General features: G+C 63.5%; 3 protein-coding genes across 8 annotated transcripts; 2 read left to right on the plus strand and 1 right to left on the minus strand.

The window, feature by feature from the left end:
* The first annotated feature begins 678 nt into the window (after positions 1 to 678).
* PLK3 (polo like kinase 3) lies at positions 679 to 8,196 on the plus strand. The gene is made up of 15 exons (XM_030034153.2): positions 679 to 999; positions 1,817 to 1,924; positions 2,012 to 2,128; positions 2,587 to 2,716; positions 2,804 to 2,891; positions 3,444 to 3,539; positions 4,229 to 4,424; positions 4,772 to 4,898; positions 5,298 to 5,407; positions 5,487 to 5,604; positions 5,709 to 5,792; positions 5,988 to 6,150; positions 6,278 to 6,407; positions 6,653 to 6,763; positions 7,147 to 8,196. The coding sequence occupies exons 1-15, from the start codon at positions 841 to 843 to the stop codon at positions 7,339 to 7,341; spliced, it is 1,932 nt and encodes a 643-aa protein (XP_029890013.1). The 5' UTR covers positions 679 to 840; the 3' UTR covers positions 7,342 to 8,196.
* Positions 8,197 to 9,057: 861 nt separating this feature from the next.
* DYNLT4 (dynein light chain Tctex-type 4) lies at positions 9,058 to 12,512 on the minus strand. Of its 2 annotated transcripts, none has more exons than XM_030033682.1 (2): positions 12,483 to 12,512; positions 9,058 to 9,744 (listed from the first exon to the last, which is right to left on the minus strand). In XM_030033682.1, exon 2 carries the CDS (start codon positions 9,733 to 9,735, stop codon positions 9,058 to 9,060), a length of 678 nt encoding a protein of 225 aa, XP_029889542.1. In that variant the 5' UTR covers positions 9,736 to 9,744; positions 12,483 to 12,512. The 2 variants fall into 2 exon arrangements, with proteins under 2 accessions (XP_029889542.1, XP_029889541.1); XM_030033681.1 differs by lacking the exon at positions 12,483 to 12,512 and adding an exon at positions 10,102 to 10,200.
* On the plus strand, positions 11,378 to 19,667 carry BTBD19 (BTB domain containing 19). 5 transcript variants are annotated; one of them, XM_030033680.1, is made up of 8 exons: positions 11,378 to 11,876; positions 13,951 to 14,188; positions 14,606 to 14,659; positions 16,230 to 16,289; positions 17,581 to 17,649; positions 18,018 to 18,149; positions 18,337 to 18,503; positions 18,634 to 18,751. In XM_030033680.1, exons 1-7 carry the CDS (start codon positions 11,506 to 11,508, stop codon positions 18,463 to 18,465), a joined length of 1,053 nt encoding a protein of 350 aa, XP_029889540.1. In that variant the 5' UTR covers positions 11,378 to 11,505; the 3' UTR covers positions 18,466 to 18,503; positions 18,634 to 18,751. The 5 variants fall into 5 exon arrangements, with proteins under 5 accessions (XP_029889540.1, XP_029889539.1, XP_029889536.1 ...); XM_030033675.2 differs by having other exon boundaries at positions 11,389 to 11,876; positions 18,378 to 18,503; positions 18,634 to 19,663; XM_030033679.2 differs by lacking the exon at positions 18,337 to 18,503 and having other exon boundaries at positions 18,634 to 19,667.
* The last annotated feature ends 111 nt before the right edge of the window (positions 19,668 to 19,778 follow it).

Below are 19,778 nucleotides of genomic sequence, written 5' to 3' on the forward strand. Positions count from 1 at the left end.
TCACGTGCATCTTCCACTGTCCCCTACGTCCCCAGCACCCCACCTGGGGTGGGCTGTGACCCCCCTCCACAGCCCCTGGTACAGAGTGAGGGGCTCCAGGGGGGTGTCTGTCTGCATCCAGGTTTGGCATGGGGGGGCCAGGGCACACAGCAACCACTTAGGCTTTGAAATCCCACCCTGGCCACAGCCTTTCCGTGGGGTGTGGGTGGGGGGTCCCCAGTCCCCGTGGAGGTCGTGTGACACAAGCTGGTCACCTCTGTGAGGGGAGGTGTCATGCGAGTGGGTGTGTGTATTTAGGGATGTGTGTGGGGAGGGGCTCTGCGTGTCCCGGGAGAGAGGGGAGGCAGCTGAGGAGGGGTCTCTGCGTGTCTATGGGGGATCCCTGTGTCCAGGGGGATCCCTGTCTGTGGGGGTCTCTGTGTCTAGGGGAGGGGGCATGGGGTGCCCGGGGAGGGTGCTGTGTGTGTATGGGGTGGGGGGGGGGGCTGTGCGGTGGAGGCAGCAGGGCCGTGGCTGGACTCCCCTCCCGGGTCACGGCAGGCAAAGGGCTGCCGGTGGGCGCGTAGGACCCCGCCGCCCCTTCCCACGCCCGCCCCCTCTCCCCCGCCTGTCCCCGTGCGGCGGTCGCTTTAAGGGCAGGGCAGGGCCGCCGGGGGGGCGGGGCTACGGGGATGACGTCAGCGCGCCTATTGATAAAGCCGGCGGGATTCCCGGGGCGGCAGCGGTAGCGCGCGGCGGCGGGGCCACGTGCGCGGGGCCCGGCGGTGGCGGCGGATCAGCCCCAGCCCCGCGGAGCCTTTTCCTCCTCCTCCTCCTCCTTCTTCTCATCCCGCGCCCGCCATGGAGCCCGCCGGCCTCTTCCCCCCCTTCCCCGCCGCCTGCCTCCCCGCACAGCCCGCCCCGGCGCCCGCGCCCCCGCCCCGCGCGGCCGAGACCACCCGCATCATCACCGACCCGGTCTCCGGTCGCTCCTACTGCAAGGGCCGCCTGCTGGGAAAGGTACCGGGGAATTGGGGGGAGGGGGAGCCGCCGCGGGGGGGCACCGGTCGCGGCGTGCCGGATTGAGTGCGGCTGGGAGGGGCGGGGGGCTGCGCGCCTGCCCGACCCCCCCCCCCCCCCCCCGCCTCCGCCGCCGCCCCGGGGTGGCCCCGGGGCTGGATGCGGCCCCTCGGCCGCCGCACGCCGCCTCCGCCCTCCCCGCCTCTCCCGGCGGGTCCGCAACAGCGCTGGAAGCTGTGAATCACCCGGGCTGGCTGCATGCCTTGCCGGCTATCGGAGACGCATCGGTTTCGGGGCGCCCCGCGGGGCGTGCGTGGGCCGGCGGGTGCCCCGGTTCCCAGGGGTGCCGGCCCGCGCCGCTCTGCCACACGCAACTTTTCCTCCCGCTGCCAGCGGCGTGTGTGGGAGGTGGGTGCCGGTTCCCAGCCCGGCCCGAGCGGGCTCGGCGGCTGAGTGTGCAGATTGGAGGCTGACATCACGGCAGGAAAAACCTGTCTCCATGGGGCGGCCTTTCGGTGGCCTTCGGTCTCCGGGCTCCCTGCCCGGCGCAGGACTTTCCAGGTTGATCTGTCATGTGGAAAGATGCGGAGTCCGGCCAAGGGGGGAGGAAAAACACCCTGGAGGTTTTACAGGAACTGGGTGAAGAAAATCCCTGGTTGAGAGCATCACAGTTCAGATCTTAGTGGGCGACGCAGCAGGAGGGAGCGTGTGACGCTCGCCGGGCTGCGCTGCAAGGGAACGGAGGAGGAGGAGGAGGCTTGTAGGCAGGGGCGAAGAGCTGTCTCTCACCCATCTGTAACCACCTCTTCCCTTGCAGGGTGGGTTTGCACGATGTTATGAAATGACGGACCTCTCCAGCAACAAAACCTATGCCGTGAAGGTCATTCCTCACAGTCGGGTGGCTAAACCCCACCAGCGGGAGAAGGTGGGGTGCTATGGGGCTGGTGGAGCGCTGGGCTGGCAGGGTGCAGCAGGGGTCCTGTGCTCACCCAGGACCGCTGCTCCCTTTCAGATCACCAACGAGATCGAGCTGCACCGGGACTTACACCACAAGCACATCGTCAAGTTCTCCCACTACTTCGAGGACACAGAGAGCATCTACATCTTCCTGGAACACTGCAGTAGGAAGGTGAGCGCTGGTGTGGCCTCCCTGCCAAAGGATGTCCTAAACAGAGCCATGGCTGATTGGAGCAGGTCTTATCCGAGGTGCTTTGTTAGCACGCTCCTTCTCCTGGGCTGCCTTGCTGCCTGCTCTGTCACACCCTCTGAGGTCAGCCACAAGCTGTGCGGTTTCACATGGCACTGGGGACAGCACTGGCTGCCTGTCCTACTCGGGCTGCCTGCTCTTGTTGGCATCTTTAGCTCCTGGTGAGGCCACCATAAATCCAGTGGTTCCCCTGGCTGTGCTGAGCAACCTCCAGCCTTGTGTGGGGAGTCTGCTGAGGTCATGGCTGTGGAAGGAGGATTATTTTTGCATGTGCAGCTTCTGGAAGAACAGGCTTTGACCCTGCCTGCCCCATGCCTAGTCAGCAGGGCTGCCTGTTCTCCCTGCCTGCCATCACCAAGCTGCCTTCTCTCCTTCCGCAGTCCCTGGCCCACATCTGGAAGGCCCGCCATACTCTGCTGGAGCCCGAAGTGCGCTATTACCTCAAACAGATCATCTCAGGCTTGAAATACCTTCACCTCAAGGGCATCCTGCACAGAGACCTCAAGCTCGGTGAGTGCTGTGGTCGAGGCAGGGTGCCGTGTGGGGAGCGAGCTGCCCCAGAGGGACTTGTGGTGACACATCGCCCTTGACTTGCAGGCAACTTCTTCATCAATGAAAACATGGAGCTGAAAGTGGGGGACTTTGGGCTAGCTGCTTGCCAGGATATGTCTGACCAGAAGAAAAAGTGAGTTTGAGGTTTCCCTGTTCCAGGGGCCTCTGAGGTTTCACTCTTCTTCCTCCTGCAGCTTCCCGGGAGGGTGGAGGGGTGAGTGGTCCCTCTTGGCCTGGTGAGGGCAAGCCTTAGGGCCCCTTCCTGGGCTGGGGGAGGGATTGCTGCCCCAGCTGCAGGCAAGGCGAGGGGGCTGGGGGCTTTGTGGCTCCTTCAGGAGTGAGCTCGCAGCCGTCGGGGAGAACAATGTGCTGACTATTGCTATTGTGCCTGCCCGGCTGCCCTGCCGGCTGCACGGGCCGGGACACAAAGGCTCTGTTCCTCCCCGGCTCTAGGACAAGCTCTTCCCAATGGCTCCCCAGGAGCAGCTGCTCCTGACCCCCAGGAGCTGGAGAGGGGGGGAGTCTGTGTGGGGCTCCTTGTAGATGGAGGGGGGGGGCTTTGGGCCACAAAGAGCGAAATGGAGGGGGGAGGACAGTCTGCAATCTAAATCCCAGGGCTTGGAGCGGGGGAGGTTGTCTGCGAGGGGATACAGAGCATGCGCTGACCTGGCGCTCTGCCCCACAGGACAATATGTGGGACCCCCAACTACCTGGCCCCAGAAGTGCTGCTGAGGCAGGGCCATGGGCCAGAGTCGGACGTGTGGTCTCTGGGCTGTGTCATGTAAGTCTGTGCTGCTGGGTGGCGAGGGGTCCGGGCAGCCCTGCCTGCGCGGGCTGCGGGAGAGCCGGGCTGCGGAGCAGCCCCGATGAGGAAGTCCTCTTGCGCTTTGCCTCGTGGCTTTGCAGCGGTTGCCAAAAAGCAGGGGGAGGGGAACGAGGGGCTGGATCCTGCCCAGCCCCGCTTTGCAGCGGGTGCTGCCCGCCACCCCGGGATGCTGCTCCCGGGGGCTGCGTGAGCGGGAGCTGCGAAGGGCAGGCGCTCTCGTGCCACGCTCAGCTCCGGTTCAAAGCAGGCTCAACCGCCTCGCAAACCTGATAAACAACGGAAAATCTCAGTGGCTGGCGGTTGCCGCTGCTCTGTCGGGGGAGCGATCGCTGTGCTGCTTCGGCGCATCCAGCCCCTTGCCCGGCCGCTGCCCGCAAGCTTCCTGCCCCACTTTCCACCCCGGTGGCGGTGGCAGAGGGTGGCCTTCGCCTGCCAGCGCTCTCCCCTTCCCCAGGGCTCCTCGCCTGTTGCTCTAAACAGTTGCTAGGAGGAAGCGTGGCCGGATGCGAGCGCGGCCGCCCGGGCTGGAAGTGGTGCTCCCGGCCAGGTGTGGCCGGCCAAATGCCAATAACTTCCTTGCTTTAAGTGCTGCTGAGTCACAAGCCTGGCAGGGATGTGACGGTGGCACGTGTGTCCCCTCCCAGGTACACACTGCTGTGTGGGAACCCTCCCTTTGAGACCTCTGACCTCAAGGAGACCTACAGGTGTATCAAGCAGGTGGAGTACACCCTCCCTGCCTTCCTCTCCCTGCCTGCCAAGCACCTCATCGCTGGCATCCTCAGACGCAACCCCCGGGACCGCCTCACCCTCGAGGAGATCTTGGACCATGAGTTCTTCAAGGTGAGCGGGTGGGAGTCTGGTGTTGACCTTTCTCTGGGTGGGATGAGGCTTTTGGGGGTGTGCATGGTGTGGTCCTTGGAGCCCAAGTCTCCGTCCTTCAAAGCAAGCAGCCGCTGTCCTGCCCAAATGCCAGCCAGAGGAACTGAGGCATCCGGTGTGCTCTTGCTGCCCTGTCCCTGTAACATGGACAATTTCCCATATTAATTCCAGTCGTGGGGCCAAGGCTTGATGGAAATGCAAGCTGGCTGTCAGGAGGGCTGTGAGGGACTGCGGTCAGGCCAAGGCAGCTGCTCTGCCTGGAGCACGTGGGCTGTGGAAACCAAACCTCTGCCTTGACCTCTCTGCAGGGCTACACGCCTGAGAAGCTCCCTCCCAGCAGCTGTGTGATGGCTCCAGAGCTGAGTCCCCCCAACCCAGCAAAGAGTCTGTTCGCTAAAGTCACCAAGACACTCTTTGGGAAGAAGAAACCCAAGGGTGAGTCCGTGCACTTGCCCAGGAGCCTCTGGGTGACCCTTCCTCCAAGGAGAAGTGGGTCCTATCTCCTGGAGAGACCTCCTGATGGGTCTTTGTGGACCCCCTGCCCAGGGCCAGCACAAGCTGGGTGTGCCCCTGCCCTTCTGGCTGCTGGTGGCCTGCCATGGGTGTGCGCCTGGAGAGCGGATGCTGTGCTGCAACCCGTGGGGGCAGTTCCTCCTGGAAGCCCTGTGTTGCATGAGAACTGGGAAGTGAAAGCGGGAGGCAGCTGCTTGACACCATCCTCACCACTGTGGGCATGGGAGCAGATGAGGGAGAGCTGAGCTTCTGGGAGAGGTGGCCCAGATGTCCCCACCCCCCTGCTCTCAGCAGCGTGCTCATCGCTTGCTTTCTCCTCAGCCAAGAAGGGCTCTTTGGAGGACAAGGATGACATCTCCAAGCTGGTCACTGGGCTGATGAAGACCTCTATCTGCCGGCAGATGAGCTATAAAACCGTGGAAGGGAATGAGGTGAGAATGTCCCCGAGCCTGTGCGCACCCCTCCTTGGGGGAGCAGGCAGGAAGGTGATAAAGCCAGGTATCTCTGCAGGCCACCCCCGTATCATGCCGCAGCGCCAGCTCCAGCCCCGTGGAGACAGTGGTGGAGGAGACATCTCACAAGTCTGTGTCCCCCTCCATCCGGGGAACGATGGCCAGCAGCTGTGAGGGTGAGCAATACCTGCCCAGGCCACCCCGTCCTGCCCTGAGCTTCCCGTCCTGCCCTGGCTGATAGCGGGGCCGGCTGACTCAGCCTGTCATCTTCTCTCTGCAGCCTTTGAAGACTGCATCACCGCCTCTGCCATCATCGAGTCGGCTGTCCAGCTCCTGCGGACCTGCCTCTCCTCCATGCCCCTAGGTAAACCAGTTGGACTGCTCTGGGATGGGACGGGGTGCTGTGCATCCCCTTCCCCATGGGATGAAGGCATGGCTGCTATTTGGTGTACCTTAAATGCCACCCAGAGCCTGCTGCGGGGGGTCTGCTCCCCCCTGGGGAGGTGAGGTGGGCAGGGGCCGACTGCCTGCTCTGCTCACCCCCTCTCCTCTCCACCAGCGGAGAAAAACCCGGCTTCCCTGGCCCGCCACGAGCACTTTGTCTGGGTGAGCAAGTGGGTGGATTACTCCAACAAGTATGGCTTTGGCTACCAGCTCTCCAACCGCAGCATCGGGGTCCTCTTCAACAACGGCACGCACATGACGCTTTCCCCCAACCACAGGTAAGCAGTGGGGAAGGGGCTGGTGTCTTTGGGGAAGCCCCTCAGGTGGGAAGGGGCAAGAGGAGGCTGTGCCAGGGGTGGGTTTGGTGCTGGGTGGCCCCAAAGCTCATGCTCTGCTCCCTCCCAGGACCGTGCATTACAACCCGACCAACAGCAAACACCTTGTCTTCTCTGTGGCCGCCATCCCTGAGCAGCTGCAGGGACAGATGAGTGTCTTGCGCTACTTTGCATCCTACATGGAGCAGCATCTCATGAAGGTGGGTGCGGGGGCCCTGGGGTGGGCTCGGATCATGGGTGGGTTGAATGTTGGGTCGTGGCTTGACCACACTGCTTGGGCCTGTGGGACTCCCAGCCCACAGGCTGCGGTCAGGTGGACACCCAGAGAGCTGTGTCCTGGGAGTGGGGACCCCACTGGGGGTGTGTCCAGGTTTGGCCGTGTGTTTGCTGGTGGCAGTGCTCCCATGTGTGGGACCAGTGGCTTATGCAGACCCCTCTCTCCAAGGGAGGTGACTTGCCCAGCACAGATGACCTCGGGCAGCCAGCCCTGCTCCTCCTGCAGTGGGTGAAGACCGACCAAGCCTTGCTCATGCTCTTCAGCAGTGGCACCCTCCAGGTATGTGTGGGGCACAGTGGAGATGCCCAGACCCCTGTGAGGAGGAGGCCAGCGGGGGACTCCTGGCCTGTGTCAGATCTTGTCTGCCACAGCCCAAATGCAAGGTTCAGCTGTGAAAAACAGCTGTGGGTGCAGGATGCCGCTCTAGTGCCTGGAGCTGCTGGTGCAGCTTGTCCAGCCCATGGGGGACATGACACTTCAGTCAGCCGCTCCTGTCTGCCCCGGTGCTGGGGCTGGTGCGTTCCCGCCGTGGGGCGTGGAGCAGGGATGCTCCTGGGCAGGTCAGGGAGGAGGAACGGGTTGAGGCAGGAAGCGTGGCTCCATCCTGGCTCCCGACATGCCGCGGGAAGCGTGGGTTAAACCAAGCCCAACCCGTCTCCTAGGTGAACTTCTACAATGACCACACCAAGGTGATCATTAGCAAGCCTGACCACTCCTGCCTTGTCACCTACATCAACCGGGAACGCAACTCCTACACCTACAAGCTGTGCAGCATCCAGGAGCTGGGCTGCTCTCCTGAGCTCCACCGCCGCCTCAGATACATCCTCAAGCTCCTCCAAGAACGGGCTGAGGCCTAGCATGGGACCTTGGGGGGACCTTCTCTGGATGTAGAGGTCTCCCCCTGCCCTCCCACAGGATGGGAGGTATGTTGTGGTGCTGGCTGCCCACCTGGGCACCCTGTATCCCAGTGCTCAGCTGGACTCTGGACTGACATGTGGATGTGGTTACAGCAGCAGGTCTGGACATCCTTGCTGCTCCCTGGCTCTGGGCAATCACTGTCTTCCCACTGACAGCTCCTGCTCTGGTTGTGCTGGTCTTGGTGGAGTGGACTGGGGTGGCACAGGGAGGTGGTGGGTGAGTGCCCTGCAGCCAGGTTTGGGGCTGGCTGTGCCTTGTTTGTGGCCTGGTGCTCCAGCCTGCCGTGGCTGGCAGCTGCTTGCAGTGGGGGCTTGCGCTGTCCTGCCCAAGGTGATGCACCAGCTGCACAGACCCTCTCCGTGGCCTGGAGAGGACCGGCACAGCCTTGACCTCGAGGCTTGGCTGCTGTGGGTAGGAAAAACTCCTTCCCAGGAGTGGACAGGGGTGAAGGGCACTGCCTGCCCTGCCAGGGGCTGTGTGGGCTGGTGTATGCCACTCCACAACTGCTACACTAAGGAGGGGGTTGTGCTGGGCCCAGCTGTGCCCTGTATGCTCCCAAATTGTGAATTGTCTGGTACAAGTTGAGGTTTGATAAGGGGGGGGAGGGATCTGAGGGCTTGCCTGAGGAAGCCCTTGTTTCACTGGGACCCAGGGAGGTTTCTTGTTTCAAGGCAGTCTGCTGTGTGGGACTATTTATGTATCTTATTTATATGGAATTATTTATTTTCCTGTTGGTCTGTCCATGTGCAGCTCCCCTGTCCCCGACTCACCTCAATAAAAATTTATTTGTATAAGGGCAAACTGTCTGCCTTGCTTGGAGCTGGGGTCACAAAAGGATTTCAGCTTTCCCATCATCCTTGCTTCAGGGCTGCTTCTGCCTGCCAGGCAAGACCCCTCTTGACACTGGCTGTTGCTGGGGGACAGGGTCAGGAAGGCAGGATGGGGGTGAGGAGCCCATGTGGTACCTCCGCTGCCCTTCCCGGGGCTGGCAGGAGGGGCAGAGTTAGCTCTTGCTGATGCCTGTGGAGCCCTGGGGCTGCCTCAGCTTTTCCTTCCTGCTGCCAAACTCTCATTCCCAAGTGTCTCTGCATTTAGACCAAGCCCAGTTGCTCTCATGCTTCTGCTGAGCTGGAGAAGGCAGGGGCTGTGACCCAGGGGGTGGTGGGTAGGGTGCCTGGGTCCTTGCACTTATAACACCTGGTGTGATGGGATAGGAGCTGGGAATGAAGCCAGGAAAGAGGAGGGACTTCAATCTGCTCCATGAGCTTGCTTTGAAGGTGATCTGTTACCTCCTTCCCCAGTGCTGGTGTAATCAATCTGCCTGTGAGCAGCTTGTGCTGTGGGAAGTAGGCTGAGCTGCTCCTTGTAGCATGGCCTTGGGCAGCTGCCTGCTCCAGGGTAACGCAGCCTTTTGGCTTGCATTTTCTGCAGCTTGGCTCTGCTTGCAAATTGTGGTACTGGAAGCTACAGCATGGCTGTGAGCCCAGGCTGGGGGCTGTAGCGAGCATCAGGGCACTGAGGTGTGTCTGTGCCTTGCTCCCTGTGTGTACCATGGCCAAAGACTCCAGGTATGAGCCACAGCTGGAGCAAGCCTCTTTATTTCAGCTGTTTTCCCCCTGTAGCTCTATGAGGCTGGGTGGAGGGAGAGGCAGGTGTTACTCAAAGTAGACCCCATGCACTGTGACCACAGCAAAGAGGGAGGCATTGGAGAAGGTGGCAGAGGCAAAGCTGTCGCTCTCAGGGTCCCACAGTGCCCGGCTGGCCACCAGCAGGCTCTGCTGGCCCTGCTGGCCCAGCAGCACATGGCAGACCAGCTTGTAGCGGGGTGGCACCGCTTCCTTCACCTGGTTCTGCAGCAGCTCAGCCAGGCTCTGGGCTAGCAGGGCGCTGCCCTGGGGGCTGTAAACCGTGGTCCCCAGGGCGCTGGCCAGGGCCCCCTCCAGCACCCGCTGCACCCGTCCTGCGTTGAACTTGCAGCCTTCGTCCGGCCCCATCCTGTAAGTGTTTTCGAGGCGGGTCCTGAGGATGGGCTGGAAAAGGGGGAGCCCGGAGAAGCTCACGCGGCTGTGGAGCATCCAGGGGCCGATGGAGGGGCGCTTGCCCCCTGGGGCTGCCCCGAGCGAGCTGCGGCGGCTGGCCAGGGGTGCCGGGAGGGTGCTGAGGATGGAGCTGCGGCGGGAGGGCAGGAGCGGTGGTTTGCCTTCCTCGGTGCTCCGGGCTGGGGCTGGGGGCTGGGAGCCACGGCGGGTGGCCCGGAGCAGAGGGGCTTCAGTGTTGTCTGCAGCTGTCACCTGGGCTGGTAGGGCCATCTCTGGGGACAGCTGCTCAGCCATATGGGTGGCCTGGAAAGGAGAGGTGGCTTTGAATGTCAGGGGGAGGTGGGTAGTCCCCCAGTGTCTCTATCCCACTGCCTCTCCGCTTCGCTTCTCCCTGTCCCCTGCAAATCCCATCCCTCCTGGCATGCGGGTCTCTGTGGGGCTGCATGCAGAAGGGCTGGGGGGACTGCGGCAGCTGCCTTCCCTTCTCCAGCACCTCCATCCCCAGCTGCCTTGGCCAGCTGGGGCTGATCCAGCTCAGCTACACACGGTCCATCCAACCCCCTGCTCTCCCCTCTCCAGCCTTTCCTCCTGCTACGGGTGAGCGGCTCCTTCCCCTCCAGCCTCCCCAGCCCTCCTGCCTGCATCTGGTCCCACACTTACCCCAGCCCCACTCCTGCCCTGCTGGGGTAAACCCAGGGGACTTGTCTCCAGCTGATGTTGTGTTCCCAGCTGCCCAGGACCAACCTTGGTCCCACAAGTCACAGTGAGCAGGGCTAAACCTGTTGTGTTCCTAAAGCATGAAGTGTTGCTACGTGACACTGTAGCTCTCCAGGGCTGCTCTGGGGCATGGCTCCTGTAACTCCTTGTTTCCTGGTCCCTGGACTGCCCTGTCCCCTTCCACTCCTGCCCTGTCTGCGTTTCCAGCTGTGCCAGCACATGGACACGGTCGCTCAGAGCATGTGCCCTCCAACCTCAGCTGCTCCCTGCTAGCCCTGAAAAATGTTTGCTGGTGTTGAAAGGAAGAGCAGGGGGTGGAGAACAGACACTGTGATCACCGCTTTGCACCCCAACCATAGGCTGCACCAGAGCTGGGACCTCCAACAGCTTGATTTGACCCACAGGTTTGCATCCTTCAGGTACTTATCCCCCCTGCACCAAGGGAGAGTGTTGATGGGTGGGCACCCGCTGAACGCAGCCCTGCCACGTGCTGGGGACCCTGCTGCCGCAATGCCCTGGCCCAAGGGCAGGTTTGCTGGGGGCTCCTGACCCCAAGCGGGGTTTCTCTCCGACGGCGGAGCCCAGCCCAGCTGGTACGCCACGGCTGCCCAGTCAATGTGCCTTTGTCTAGTCCAGCTGCCGAGCTATTTGAGGAAAGTGGAGACGGCTTTTGTGTTTCTATCTCCCGTCAAAGGTATTTATAGCCTGCCGCTGACTAGCGCTGCCAAGCGCGCTGGCAGCTGGACCCCGCTCCCTCGGGGTGCTGCCATCGGCTGCAGGTCCTGCTCCTCCCTTTCCCTCCCACTGCCACTGGCAAGCGAAGTAGGTCCCTCCGTGGGCATTCTCCCTGCGTCCCTGTCCGTGGGCTGCTCAGAGCCAGCCAGGCTTGTGAAAAAAGGGATGGGGCATCCCCTGGCACAGCACTTGGTTTGGGCTTGGGCAAGGCTGGTTTTGCTTTTTGCTGCCTGTGATCGCTTGTGTCCTAAGCAGACATGAGAGCTGCAGGGCTCTGGCCCGGAGCATCGGCAGGAGAGGCGGCTTTTGCCGTTTCAGGAGGCAGATCTCCCCGCTGGGCTCGAGTTTGCTCCACTGCCAGTGCCGGGGACCCAGCCATGCCCAGCGGCTTTCCGTGGGGGCTGTGCATGCGGAGGTGGGGGTGATCTTTGTTCGTTTAACCTGTGCGTGTGTTGCCTCTTCCAAAATCCCAGCCGCCTGCCTCCCTTCACCCCCACCCGCCCCATCCACAGCCTCCTTCGCAGCAAAGCAGCCGGCCGGGGGGCAAGCCCCGTGCCGGTGGTGCCGGGGCCATGCCGCGAGCCACGGCAGCGATACGCCACCCCGGCCGAGATGCGGGCCTGCTTCCCCATTCCGATCCCGTCTGGCAAACGCCCAGCCAGAGCCGCCTCGGCAGCAAGGGTGGGCTTCACCACTTCACCACCCCCCCTTTCTCCCTCCCGCTGCCTCCCTGACAGCCGGGCAGCCTGGTCCCGGTGCTGCCTGCCAGGTTTCCCTAGCAATGCGCCATGCCGTACGGCGCAGCGGCCTCCTCCCTGCGGCCTCCCCAGGCCGGCCGGCCTGCCTCCCGCCTGCCTGCGCCGCCTTCCTCCGCCGCCCTCCCCAAGGCAGCCCATGGCCGGACCCTGCTCGGCGCGGCTGCAGGGCGAAGCGGCCGCCTTCACCGCCGCCCTCCGCACCCTGGTCAACAACCCCCAGTTCAGGTGAGGGGCCGAGGGGCCGCCAACCCCCCCCCCCCCCCCAAACCACGCCGAAGCCCCTGGCGCCTGCTCCGTGCTGCTTTCCCGTCAGCCTGAGCCCTGCCGGGGGGGGGGGTGATTCGGGGCCCCTGGGCGATGTGGGGAGCCCCGGGCAGCTGGCGGGGCAGGCATGGCTTGTGCGCACCCCGCGGTGCTTTTGCAGCGCTCCCCCCCCCACTCCCTGCCCCAACATCCGCACGGCTGCCCGGCTGCATCCCCCCTGGGACAGCCACCCCCTCTCCGGAGGAGGGAAGGTCCCCGGGTGCGCCCAGACCCCCTCCGTCCCTGGGCATGGTGCCAGCAGGACAAGGCAGCGTCCCAGGCTAAATCCTGTGCTGGGGCTTCCACCCGCCCTTGCCAGGAGTGGGGGTACTGCAGCTGCCGTGCTCGGCTCCTTTCCCACTTCGGCTTCACCGGTGCTTTCCTTCGACATCTCCAACCTCCCTGCACCCCAGAGGGCAAGCGGCAGCCCCGGCCGGCCACCGTCACGGCGCCTGGCATCCCTACCACCTCCTTGCAGAGCGGGGAGTGGAGATGGAGAGCCGCTGCTTCGGCTGCCCCCCCACCTACACGGCATGGCACAGCCTGCCCGGTAGCGGTCTCGCTGTGTGGTCCTCTTTGCCTGCTTCATGCTGAGGCCTGGCACAAATGCCAGTGCTATCTGAGGAAATCCCTGTCCCTGCTGAAATTCTGGCCACCCAGAAGAGAAATCCCAGTGAAAACTCCCCAGCCACAGTGCCAGGCAGTGGGGAAGTGGCTGCCAGCACTGGTCATCCCCAGCCCATATCCTGCTGCTCTCATCTTGCATCCCACACCCTTCATCCCGCATCCTGCAGCCTTCATTCTGCATCCTGCAACCTGAAATCTGCACTCTGCATCCATCAACCTTCGTCCCGCGTCCTTCATCCCACATCCTTCCTCCCGCAGCCTGGATCCCGCAGCCTGCACCCTGCAGCCTTCATTCTGCATCTTGCATCCTTCAACCTTTACCCTGCACCTTGCAGCCTGCATCCTGTATCCTGCTTCCCAGACCTTGCACCCCATAACGACAGCCTGCATCCCACAGCCTTCACCCTGCCTCCCCCACTTGGCCTGTGGACCATAGCTATGGAACAGTTTATTTCAGCCCCCTTACAGTAGCAGTCATGGAAGACCTGTCAGGCTCTGCTCACACGACCCAGCAAGCCCCAGCCATGTGTATCCTGATATACATGTGGGATGACCCAGGTGTCCTTCCCTCTGGTGGGCACATCCATCTCCCTGTGGGACACCATGAGGGTCAGGCCATGGGTTTGTGCACGGCCTCATGGCAGCTAGAGTTTGGGTGCTCATTGCCCTGCTGGGATGGAGGAAGAGAGGAGGAGGGGATGAGGGGATGGATGGGCCACGGCTGCACGGTGCACACAGGCTGGAGACTCCTTGCCCTTTGCCCACTCCCTTTCCCCCAATCTTGCCTCCCTTTCCTGGGGCCACGGGGCTGGGGAACCATGCTGGGGGGCTGTGGGGGACCAGGGCAGCGGGATGGACCCCATGCCCCAGTATGCACCACAGGCTGCCCTGTCCCAGAGGCCTGGGGAGGGCCAGTGCCAGCCCTGCTGGCAGCAATGCTGGAGGCTTTGCATCCCTGAGCCCGTGAGTCAGTTCCCGTGAGTCAAGGAGGCTGAGCCTGGTGGCAGCCGTGCTTTCCCCAGCTCTGCTGTGCCAAAAGAGAAAGCCACTTTCTCCAGCTGTCCCTTTCTCTGCTCTGCTCTGTGCCAGCACCCAGTGCTATCTGTACCAGCACCATAGCTGGCTGTGCTTTCCAGAGGACCCGTCTTACTCACCCCGCCTGCAGCATTCATATAGCTGCAAGGAGCCATCAGCAAAGACTCCTCCATGCTTCTGCTGGGAAAAGCCCCTGGGTTAAAACTAAAAGGCACTGCCCTGCTGGGATGGGTACCCAGCTGGTCCCTGCCTGTGTGCCCTGTCCCAGCCCCAGGGCATCCCGTGCCCTGGCTTTCCAGGCACCCCATCCCTCACGGTCTCCTCTCTCCCACAGCGACGTGACATTCGTGGTGGGCCAGGAGCAGCAGAAGGTGTTTGCGCACCGCTGCGTGCTGGCGTGCCGCTGCCAGGCTTTCCAGGGGATGCTTGGCCAGGGGCCAGCAGGCAGCGAGGACTCTCCTAGCAGCATCCCACCCCAGGGCCCCTTCATCCTGGGCAACGTGCAGCCCGAGGTCTTTCTGGCCGTCATCGAGTTCCTCTACACCAACAGCGTCACCCTCAACAGCCACATTGTAAGTGGGGATGGGGCTGGCAGGGACCGTGGGCATGGGAGGGACAAGGGGGGGATGCAGAGTTAGGGGGTGCTCTGCAGCTCCTGGGGTGCCGAAGGTGGAGGGGATGCTCTGCATGATGCTTTCTGGCTGGCTAACAGTGCAATGAGTGTGTGGGCTCTCAGCCCAGCACAGTGTCCAGAGCACTCTGTTCTACATGTGTCTGCCCCAGCTGGCTGTGCAGACCTTGGATGCTGGGAATGGGGACGCTACAGCAGGACACCTTCATGTGCCCCCATGTGGCAGCCCCTTCCCCCCCCCCATGCCCTACCCGGGAGCTCCCACGGAGGCAGGAGGATACACGCCCTTGGCCCCTGGGCTGCCATGCGGATCTGTGGCCCTACGTGTTGATGCTCACAAGGGCTGTCTTGCCTGCAGGCACTGGAGGTGCTGACCTCATCGGTGGAGTATGGCCTGCAGGACCTGTGCAAGGTATGGCCCTGCTTAGACTGGGGGTGGTGGTCCCCAAGTGCCCCTGTGCTGAGGAGCACCCCAAGATGGTCCCTGTGTGGCTGGTGACTGGAGGTGGCTCTGAGGATGGCACCGTGGTGCATCACTCAGGTCCAGTGCAGGCTCAGCCCCTGCTTCTCGATCCCAGACGGTATGTCCGGTGGGATCCCCCTTGAGGGGGTGCAGCACCGGCTGGGAGCCCCGCAGGGGCTGGGGAATCCCAGAGAAGAGCATGGGGCCTCACGTCTCCCACATGGCAAAGGGCAGCAGGAAAACCCCTATGCTATTGCCCATGGGTGCTCTCCGGTCATCTGGCAGGATGATGCCGTAGGGAAAGCCCCGGTCCTGGGGAGCACTCAGCACCCCAGCCACGGTGCTGCCAAGGGGGTGCTGCTTCAGGCAGGAAGGTCTTGGGAAGGCAGCAAAAAGGAGGGGTAGGAGCCAGATGAGGAGGGGGCAGGGAGCTGGAGGAGCCTGGTGTTAGGGAGGGCGGCTGGGCCACGTCATCAGAGTGATTCCTGAATTACGGCCAGGCTGATCGCGTGACCTGCCATCTCATGCCCGGACTTCCCCTCCCTTCCCACCGCGCTGAGGAAGGACCTCACTGAGGAGCTGAGGAACCGTGGGCTGCTGTGTGCTGGGGCAGTGGGATGGGACCTGCCCTATCACGCCGTGGGGACAAGCTTAGCCCAACCCCAGATGCGGCACGAGGCTGTGAAACAGCTGGCTGGGCAGGGAAGGGACATAAGGGGTGTTGCAAAAAAAGAGTGACACAGTGTCCCGGCCACACAAGTCCACCCCCACCACCCAGCAAATGCATCCACGGGAGGATGACCTGCAGAGGGGAGAGGCGTAGAGGAGGGGTGGAGGGGAAGGGGCTGACCAAGGACAGCTGGGGAAGCCCGTAGCAGTGTCCCCAGCTGCCGGGTGACCTCATGTCTCTCCTGCCAATGACTCAGGGCCCTTGTCCTCCAGCTGACAGCTCCTCCCTGCATGTCACATCCTCTTGGGTTTCCCAGGGGTTCTGACCCCTTTTCGTGAGAGGCAGCTGAGACGGGTAGGAGAGAAGTCCTGCTCCCCAGTAGAGGTACCCGTCTGGCTGCATCCCACTTGCATCGCCCGCGTGTGGGCTGCAGCCAGAGATGCTGGTCCCCCAGCAGTCACAGGCAGAGAGCAGCTGGCAGGCAGGGCTGGGCAAAGCTGGGGTCACCCAGTGCACTGCAGCTGGCACCAGGGCCGTCCCCCATGGCAGAACATGGCTGATGACTGTGGCCAGGGTTAGGTGACCCACCAGGGGCTGGGGTTTGGTCACATCAAGCTCGGTCCCTGGCTGAATCAGTGCCCGGGCTGGCTGCTCACAGGCCGTGCTGAGAGCTCTCATCCCACAGTCCATCACTGCCTTACGAAACCCTGGGGGGCTGGAGGTGCCTCCACCCCATGTCCCATGTCCCATATCCCATGTCCTGGGGGCTCAGGGGATGCTGAGAGTTGCAGGAGGGTATGGCAGGTCTGGGTCCCCCCTCTGCCCGTCCTCTCCCTGTCTGTCTTCCAGCTCTGTGTCAAGTTCATCAAAGACACACTGAGCGTGGAGCAGGTCTGCGAGGCCCTGCAGGTAAGTCTGACCCCAGTGGGGTTACAGAGGCTTAAAAATAACCCATCTGATTTTGGGGCAGGAGCTGGCCTGACCCTCCTGCTCCGTGGGGCAGGATTTCCTACCCACCTGTGGCCCAGCAGCTGCCCTGCCAACTCCTGGGCACATTGTACCAGGGCTGCAAGGGACCCTGGGGCCACCACAGCCTGGCAGGGAAATGTCCTCACGCTGCCCTGAGCAGGGCTGGCCAGAGCTCCCCAGTGCCAGGGCCTTGCCATCATCTGTCTGAAACAGGGAGGCACTGGGTTTCTGGGAGCTCTCATGGTTTTCAGTCCAGTCCCAAAAACCCTGCTGAGGGTTGGGACACCTAAAAATAGCCTTGGGGGTGTACCAATGGCCCTGCCATGCTGCTTGGTGGGACCAAGGCTGCTCCCCAGAGAAGGGGGATTTGTTCCATCTCAGGCCAAAGCGATGCTCTCGAGGCGAGATGCTGGCCCCAGAGCACAGAAGCTCCCGCCAGACGTGGTGCCAGACCACCGTGGCGTAAACAGAGCTAAAACTGGCCCAGAGGAAACAAACAGAAAACCCCAAAACCCCAGAACAAAACAAACCTGAAGAAAACATCTCGCCTTCCCTCCCTGCTTGCGTCAACGCCGGTCCCCTGCTGTGATGGAGGGGGAGGCGACGCTGGCCCTGCCTGTGTGCTGGTCCCGAGTAACCCCCACGCAGGGGCTGCCACCGCGGGGGGACAGGGACGTGTCCTCCTGGTGCCCAGATGGGCAGTGCGAGCCTTTGGACGAGCATCGCTGGGGAGGGTTGAGGGAGGACGAGACCACCCCAAATTCCTGCTGCAGTGGGGTTGGCAGCCATGGGGCTGTCACCAGGACATGGGGCACATGTGGGGGGGGGCCCTAAGCTGACCCTGTGCCCACACAAGGAGACCTGGGGATGGGTGGCCCCATGTCCCTGTAGTGTGGCCTTGCGAGAGCAATGCCGGCGCCCCTCATCCACCCAGGGCTGGGTGACGTCCCTGAGCAGCAGCGGAAAATCGGGTGTTTCCTGCTGACAGTGGGGCTGGGTGACCGTTGTGGGCGGTAAAGCCACCAAACCCTTTGCCGTGGGGCAGGCCAGGGAAGGAGGGGACCTTGGTGCCCCTTCCCCACCATACCCACACCGTGGCATCCATGCATGGGGATGGATGCGCACCTCACCTGGATCCCTGAGAGTGCCCGTGTCCCTGTAAGGCTTTGGCGGGGGGGGGGGGGTCCCTCCTGCCCTGGACCCTTTTGCAAGTGTCTGTGTTGTCCCACAGGCTGCGGTGACCTATGGGCAGGCAGACCTCCAGCAGCACTGCCTGGCCTTCATTGAGGGCTGCACTGCGGTATGGCTGCGGGCGATGGGGGAGCATGGCACTGGGTACCCCAGGGCATGGGGAGCACCAGGGGCACGTGGCATGGGGAACACCGGGGGACACAGCATGAGGCAGGGGAGCAGGGCCCCTCAGAATGGGGTGGCTGGAGGCTGGGCAGGGGAGGAAAGGGAGAAAATGGTGTTTGGGGAGAAGATGCTGCGTGCCAAGTAGAGGCTGGCAGGGGGGTACTGGGGTGCCAGGGGATGGGGTACAGGTGGGGGGATGCTGGGGTACCAGGCAGGGATGGTGCCAGGATGGGTCTGATGGCCCATGGGGGGGGGGGGGGGGGCGGTGGGGGGTCCTGGTACCAGCGTCCTGGTGCTGGGGTGTGCTGGCAGGCAGTAGTGCGGACACAGGGCTTCCACGAGCTCTCCGACGTGGTGCTGGCACGGGTGCTGCGCAGCGACCGCCTGGCCGTGGACGAGCTGGACCTGGTGCAGGCTGTGCGGGAGTGGGCGCACGTCAGCTCGGTAAGTGCAACACGGCGGTGACGGGGCGGGGGGTGGTCCTGGCTGGCCCCCAGACAGAACCACCCAGGGGTGCCTGGACCCCCACCAGCCCAGGCAGGGAACCCAGGCGCCCTGTCCCTGAGCCCAGGGCTGTGTGATGGGCACAGAGGCTGTTTCACTCCCCTCCAAACACCCCCCTGGTGCCCAGGACATCAGCAGCCCCATCCTTCATATCTCGCTGGCTGGCAGGCTGTCCTGGAGCGCCCGGTGCCCGAGGTGGCTGCCCTGCCCGTGCGGGAGCTGCGCCTGCCCTTGCTGGCACCCAGCGAGCTGGTGACGCTGGAAAGCCACAACCAGCGGGATCTGCTCATCCCGGTGAGCTGCTGCCTATTCTTGGGGTGCCCTGGCTGACCTCTGGGGCTGGAGGATGCTGCAGGGCCGGGTTTGGGGGGGGGGCCACGCTGTGGCCATGCTGATGCCCCCATCCCTCTCCCCGACCCCATAGGCGGAGAGCATCGCGGCAGCCTGGCGGTCCCACGCGCTGAGGAAGGGCAGCGGGGTGCCCTCCCGCCTCTGCCGGCCCCGGCGCGGCACGAGGCCCCGCGACCACCACCGGCACCTGGACCCACATGCCAAGTAGGGGCCAAGAGCCGAGGTGTCGTCCCCCACCCCCAGCTCAACCCGGGGGCTCGGGCAGCGGCAGTGCCCCCTGCTCAGATGCTCCGCAGTGGGGCAGGCTGTGGGGCTGGGCACTGCCGGAGGTGCTGCCGTGGCCGAGAGCATCAATCAAGCGCTTTGCCCCATGCCACGGCTTCGGGGTCAGGGCAGGATGCCCAGGTCACCCCAAGAAATGGTGCGGGGACTATGGGGGGGGTGTGTGGAGCTGGGCCATGGGGTGGCTGCGAGGACATCCAGGCGCTGCGGTGGCCGCACGCAGCCCAGGCAGTGACCCCGGGGGGTGGCGGGGCTGCAGGGGTCCCTTGCGGGATGGGGACACAGGATGAGTTGCCCCTTTCCCAGCCCCACTGCTGCCCCCACCCGAGCCGGGCCCTGTGCTGGGGCCCTTCCCCAGGGCCGTGCTGCCCTCCCCCGGCAGCGGGGCTGTGCTGCAGCGGGCAACGAGCGCTGGTACCGGCCTGGGGAGGGGCACAACGCACCACCCCCCCCCCCCCCCCCCCCCCGCCATGGCAGCGGTGGGGAAGGGGCTGAGCAGGATGGGGAGCCTGGGGCTTGAGTGTAGGGGGAGGCAAGTGGGAGGGGAGACCCCGGCATCTCTGCACCCTGCACCAACGCCAGTGGCCCCCCCCGAACCCCACCCCAAGCCCTGCCAGCATCCCCCGATAGCTTCGAGGGGGACAACAGGCTGCCAGCCCCCCCGTGTACCACACACACTCTTACACACCTCTTCACAGCGTGCACACCCCCCCCATCGCCCACCCCATTGCGTGTGCGCACACAGCTGGGTCTGTCTCAAGCACCCTTCCCCCCGAGCTGTGCCCCCCCCCCAGGAGAAAGGGCCAGACACAGCAGGTAATTTATATATAATATATATATTTACTCTTTAAAAATAAACCTTCGGTCCCCACTACCGCCTGTACAAACTACAAAAATAAACCTTTGCTCTCTTTGATATAAATAACTTAGATGGCG

This window comes from Aquila chrysaetos, chromosome 12, assembly GCF_900496995.4.
Source record: "Aquila chrysaetos chrysaetos chromosome 12, bAquChr1.4, whole genome shotgun sequence".
Taxonomy (NCBI): Eukaryota; Metazoa; Chordata; class Aves; order Accipitriformes; family Accipitridae; genus Aquila; species Aquila chrysaetos.

What these genes read in the sequence shown, in the direction of transcription:
- PLK3 (XM_030034153.2), top strand. Translation starts at nt 841, where the DNA reads ATGGAGCCCGCCGGCCTCTTCCCCCCCTTCCCCGCCGCCTGCCTCCCC. An exon ending in GCACAGAGACCTCAAGCTCG is followed by an intron (nt 2,717 to 2,803) that starts GTGAGTGCTGTG and finishes CTTGACTTGCAG; the next exon opens with GCAACTTCTTCATCAATGAA. An exon ending in GATGGCCAGCAGCTGTGAGG is followed by an intron (nt 5,605 to 5,708) that starts GTGAGCAATACC and finishes TTCTCTCTGCAG; the next exon opens with CCTTTGAAGACTGCATCACC.
- DYNLT4 (XM_030033682.1), bottom strand. Translation starts at nt 9,735, where the DNA reads ATGGCTGAGCAGCTGTCCCCAGAGATGGCCCTACCAGCCCAGGTGACA.
- BTBD19 (XM_030033675.2), top strand. Translation starts at nt 11,506, where the DNA reads ATGCGGGCCTGCTTCCCCATTCCGATCCCGTCTGGCAAACGCCCAGCC. An exon ending in AGTGGGCGCACGTCAGCTCG is followed by an intron (nt 18,150 to 18,377) that starts GTAAGTGCAACA and finishes GCTGGCTGGCAG; the next exon opens with GCTGTCCTGGAGCGCCCGGT. An exon ending in AGCGGGATCTGCTCATCCCG is followed by an intron (nt 18,504 to 18,633) that starts GTGAGCTGCTGC and finishes CCGACCCCATAG; the next exon opens with GCGGAGAGCATCGCGGCAGC.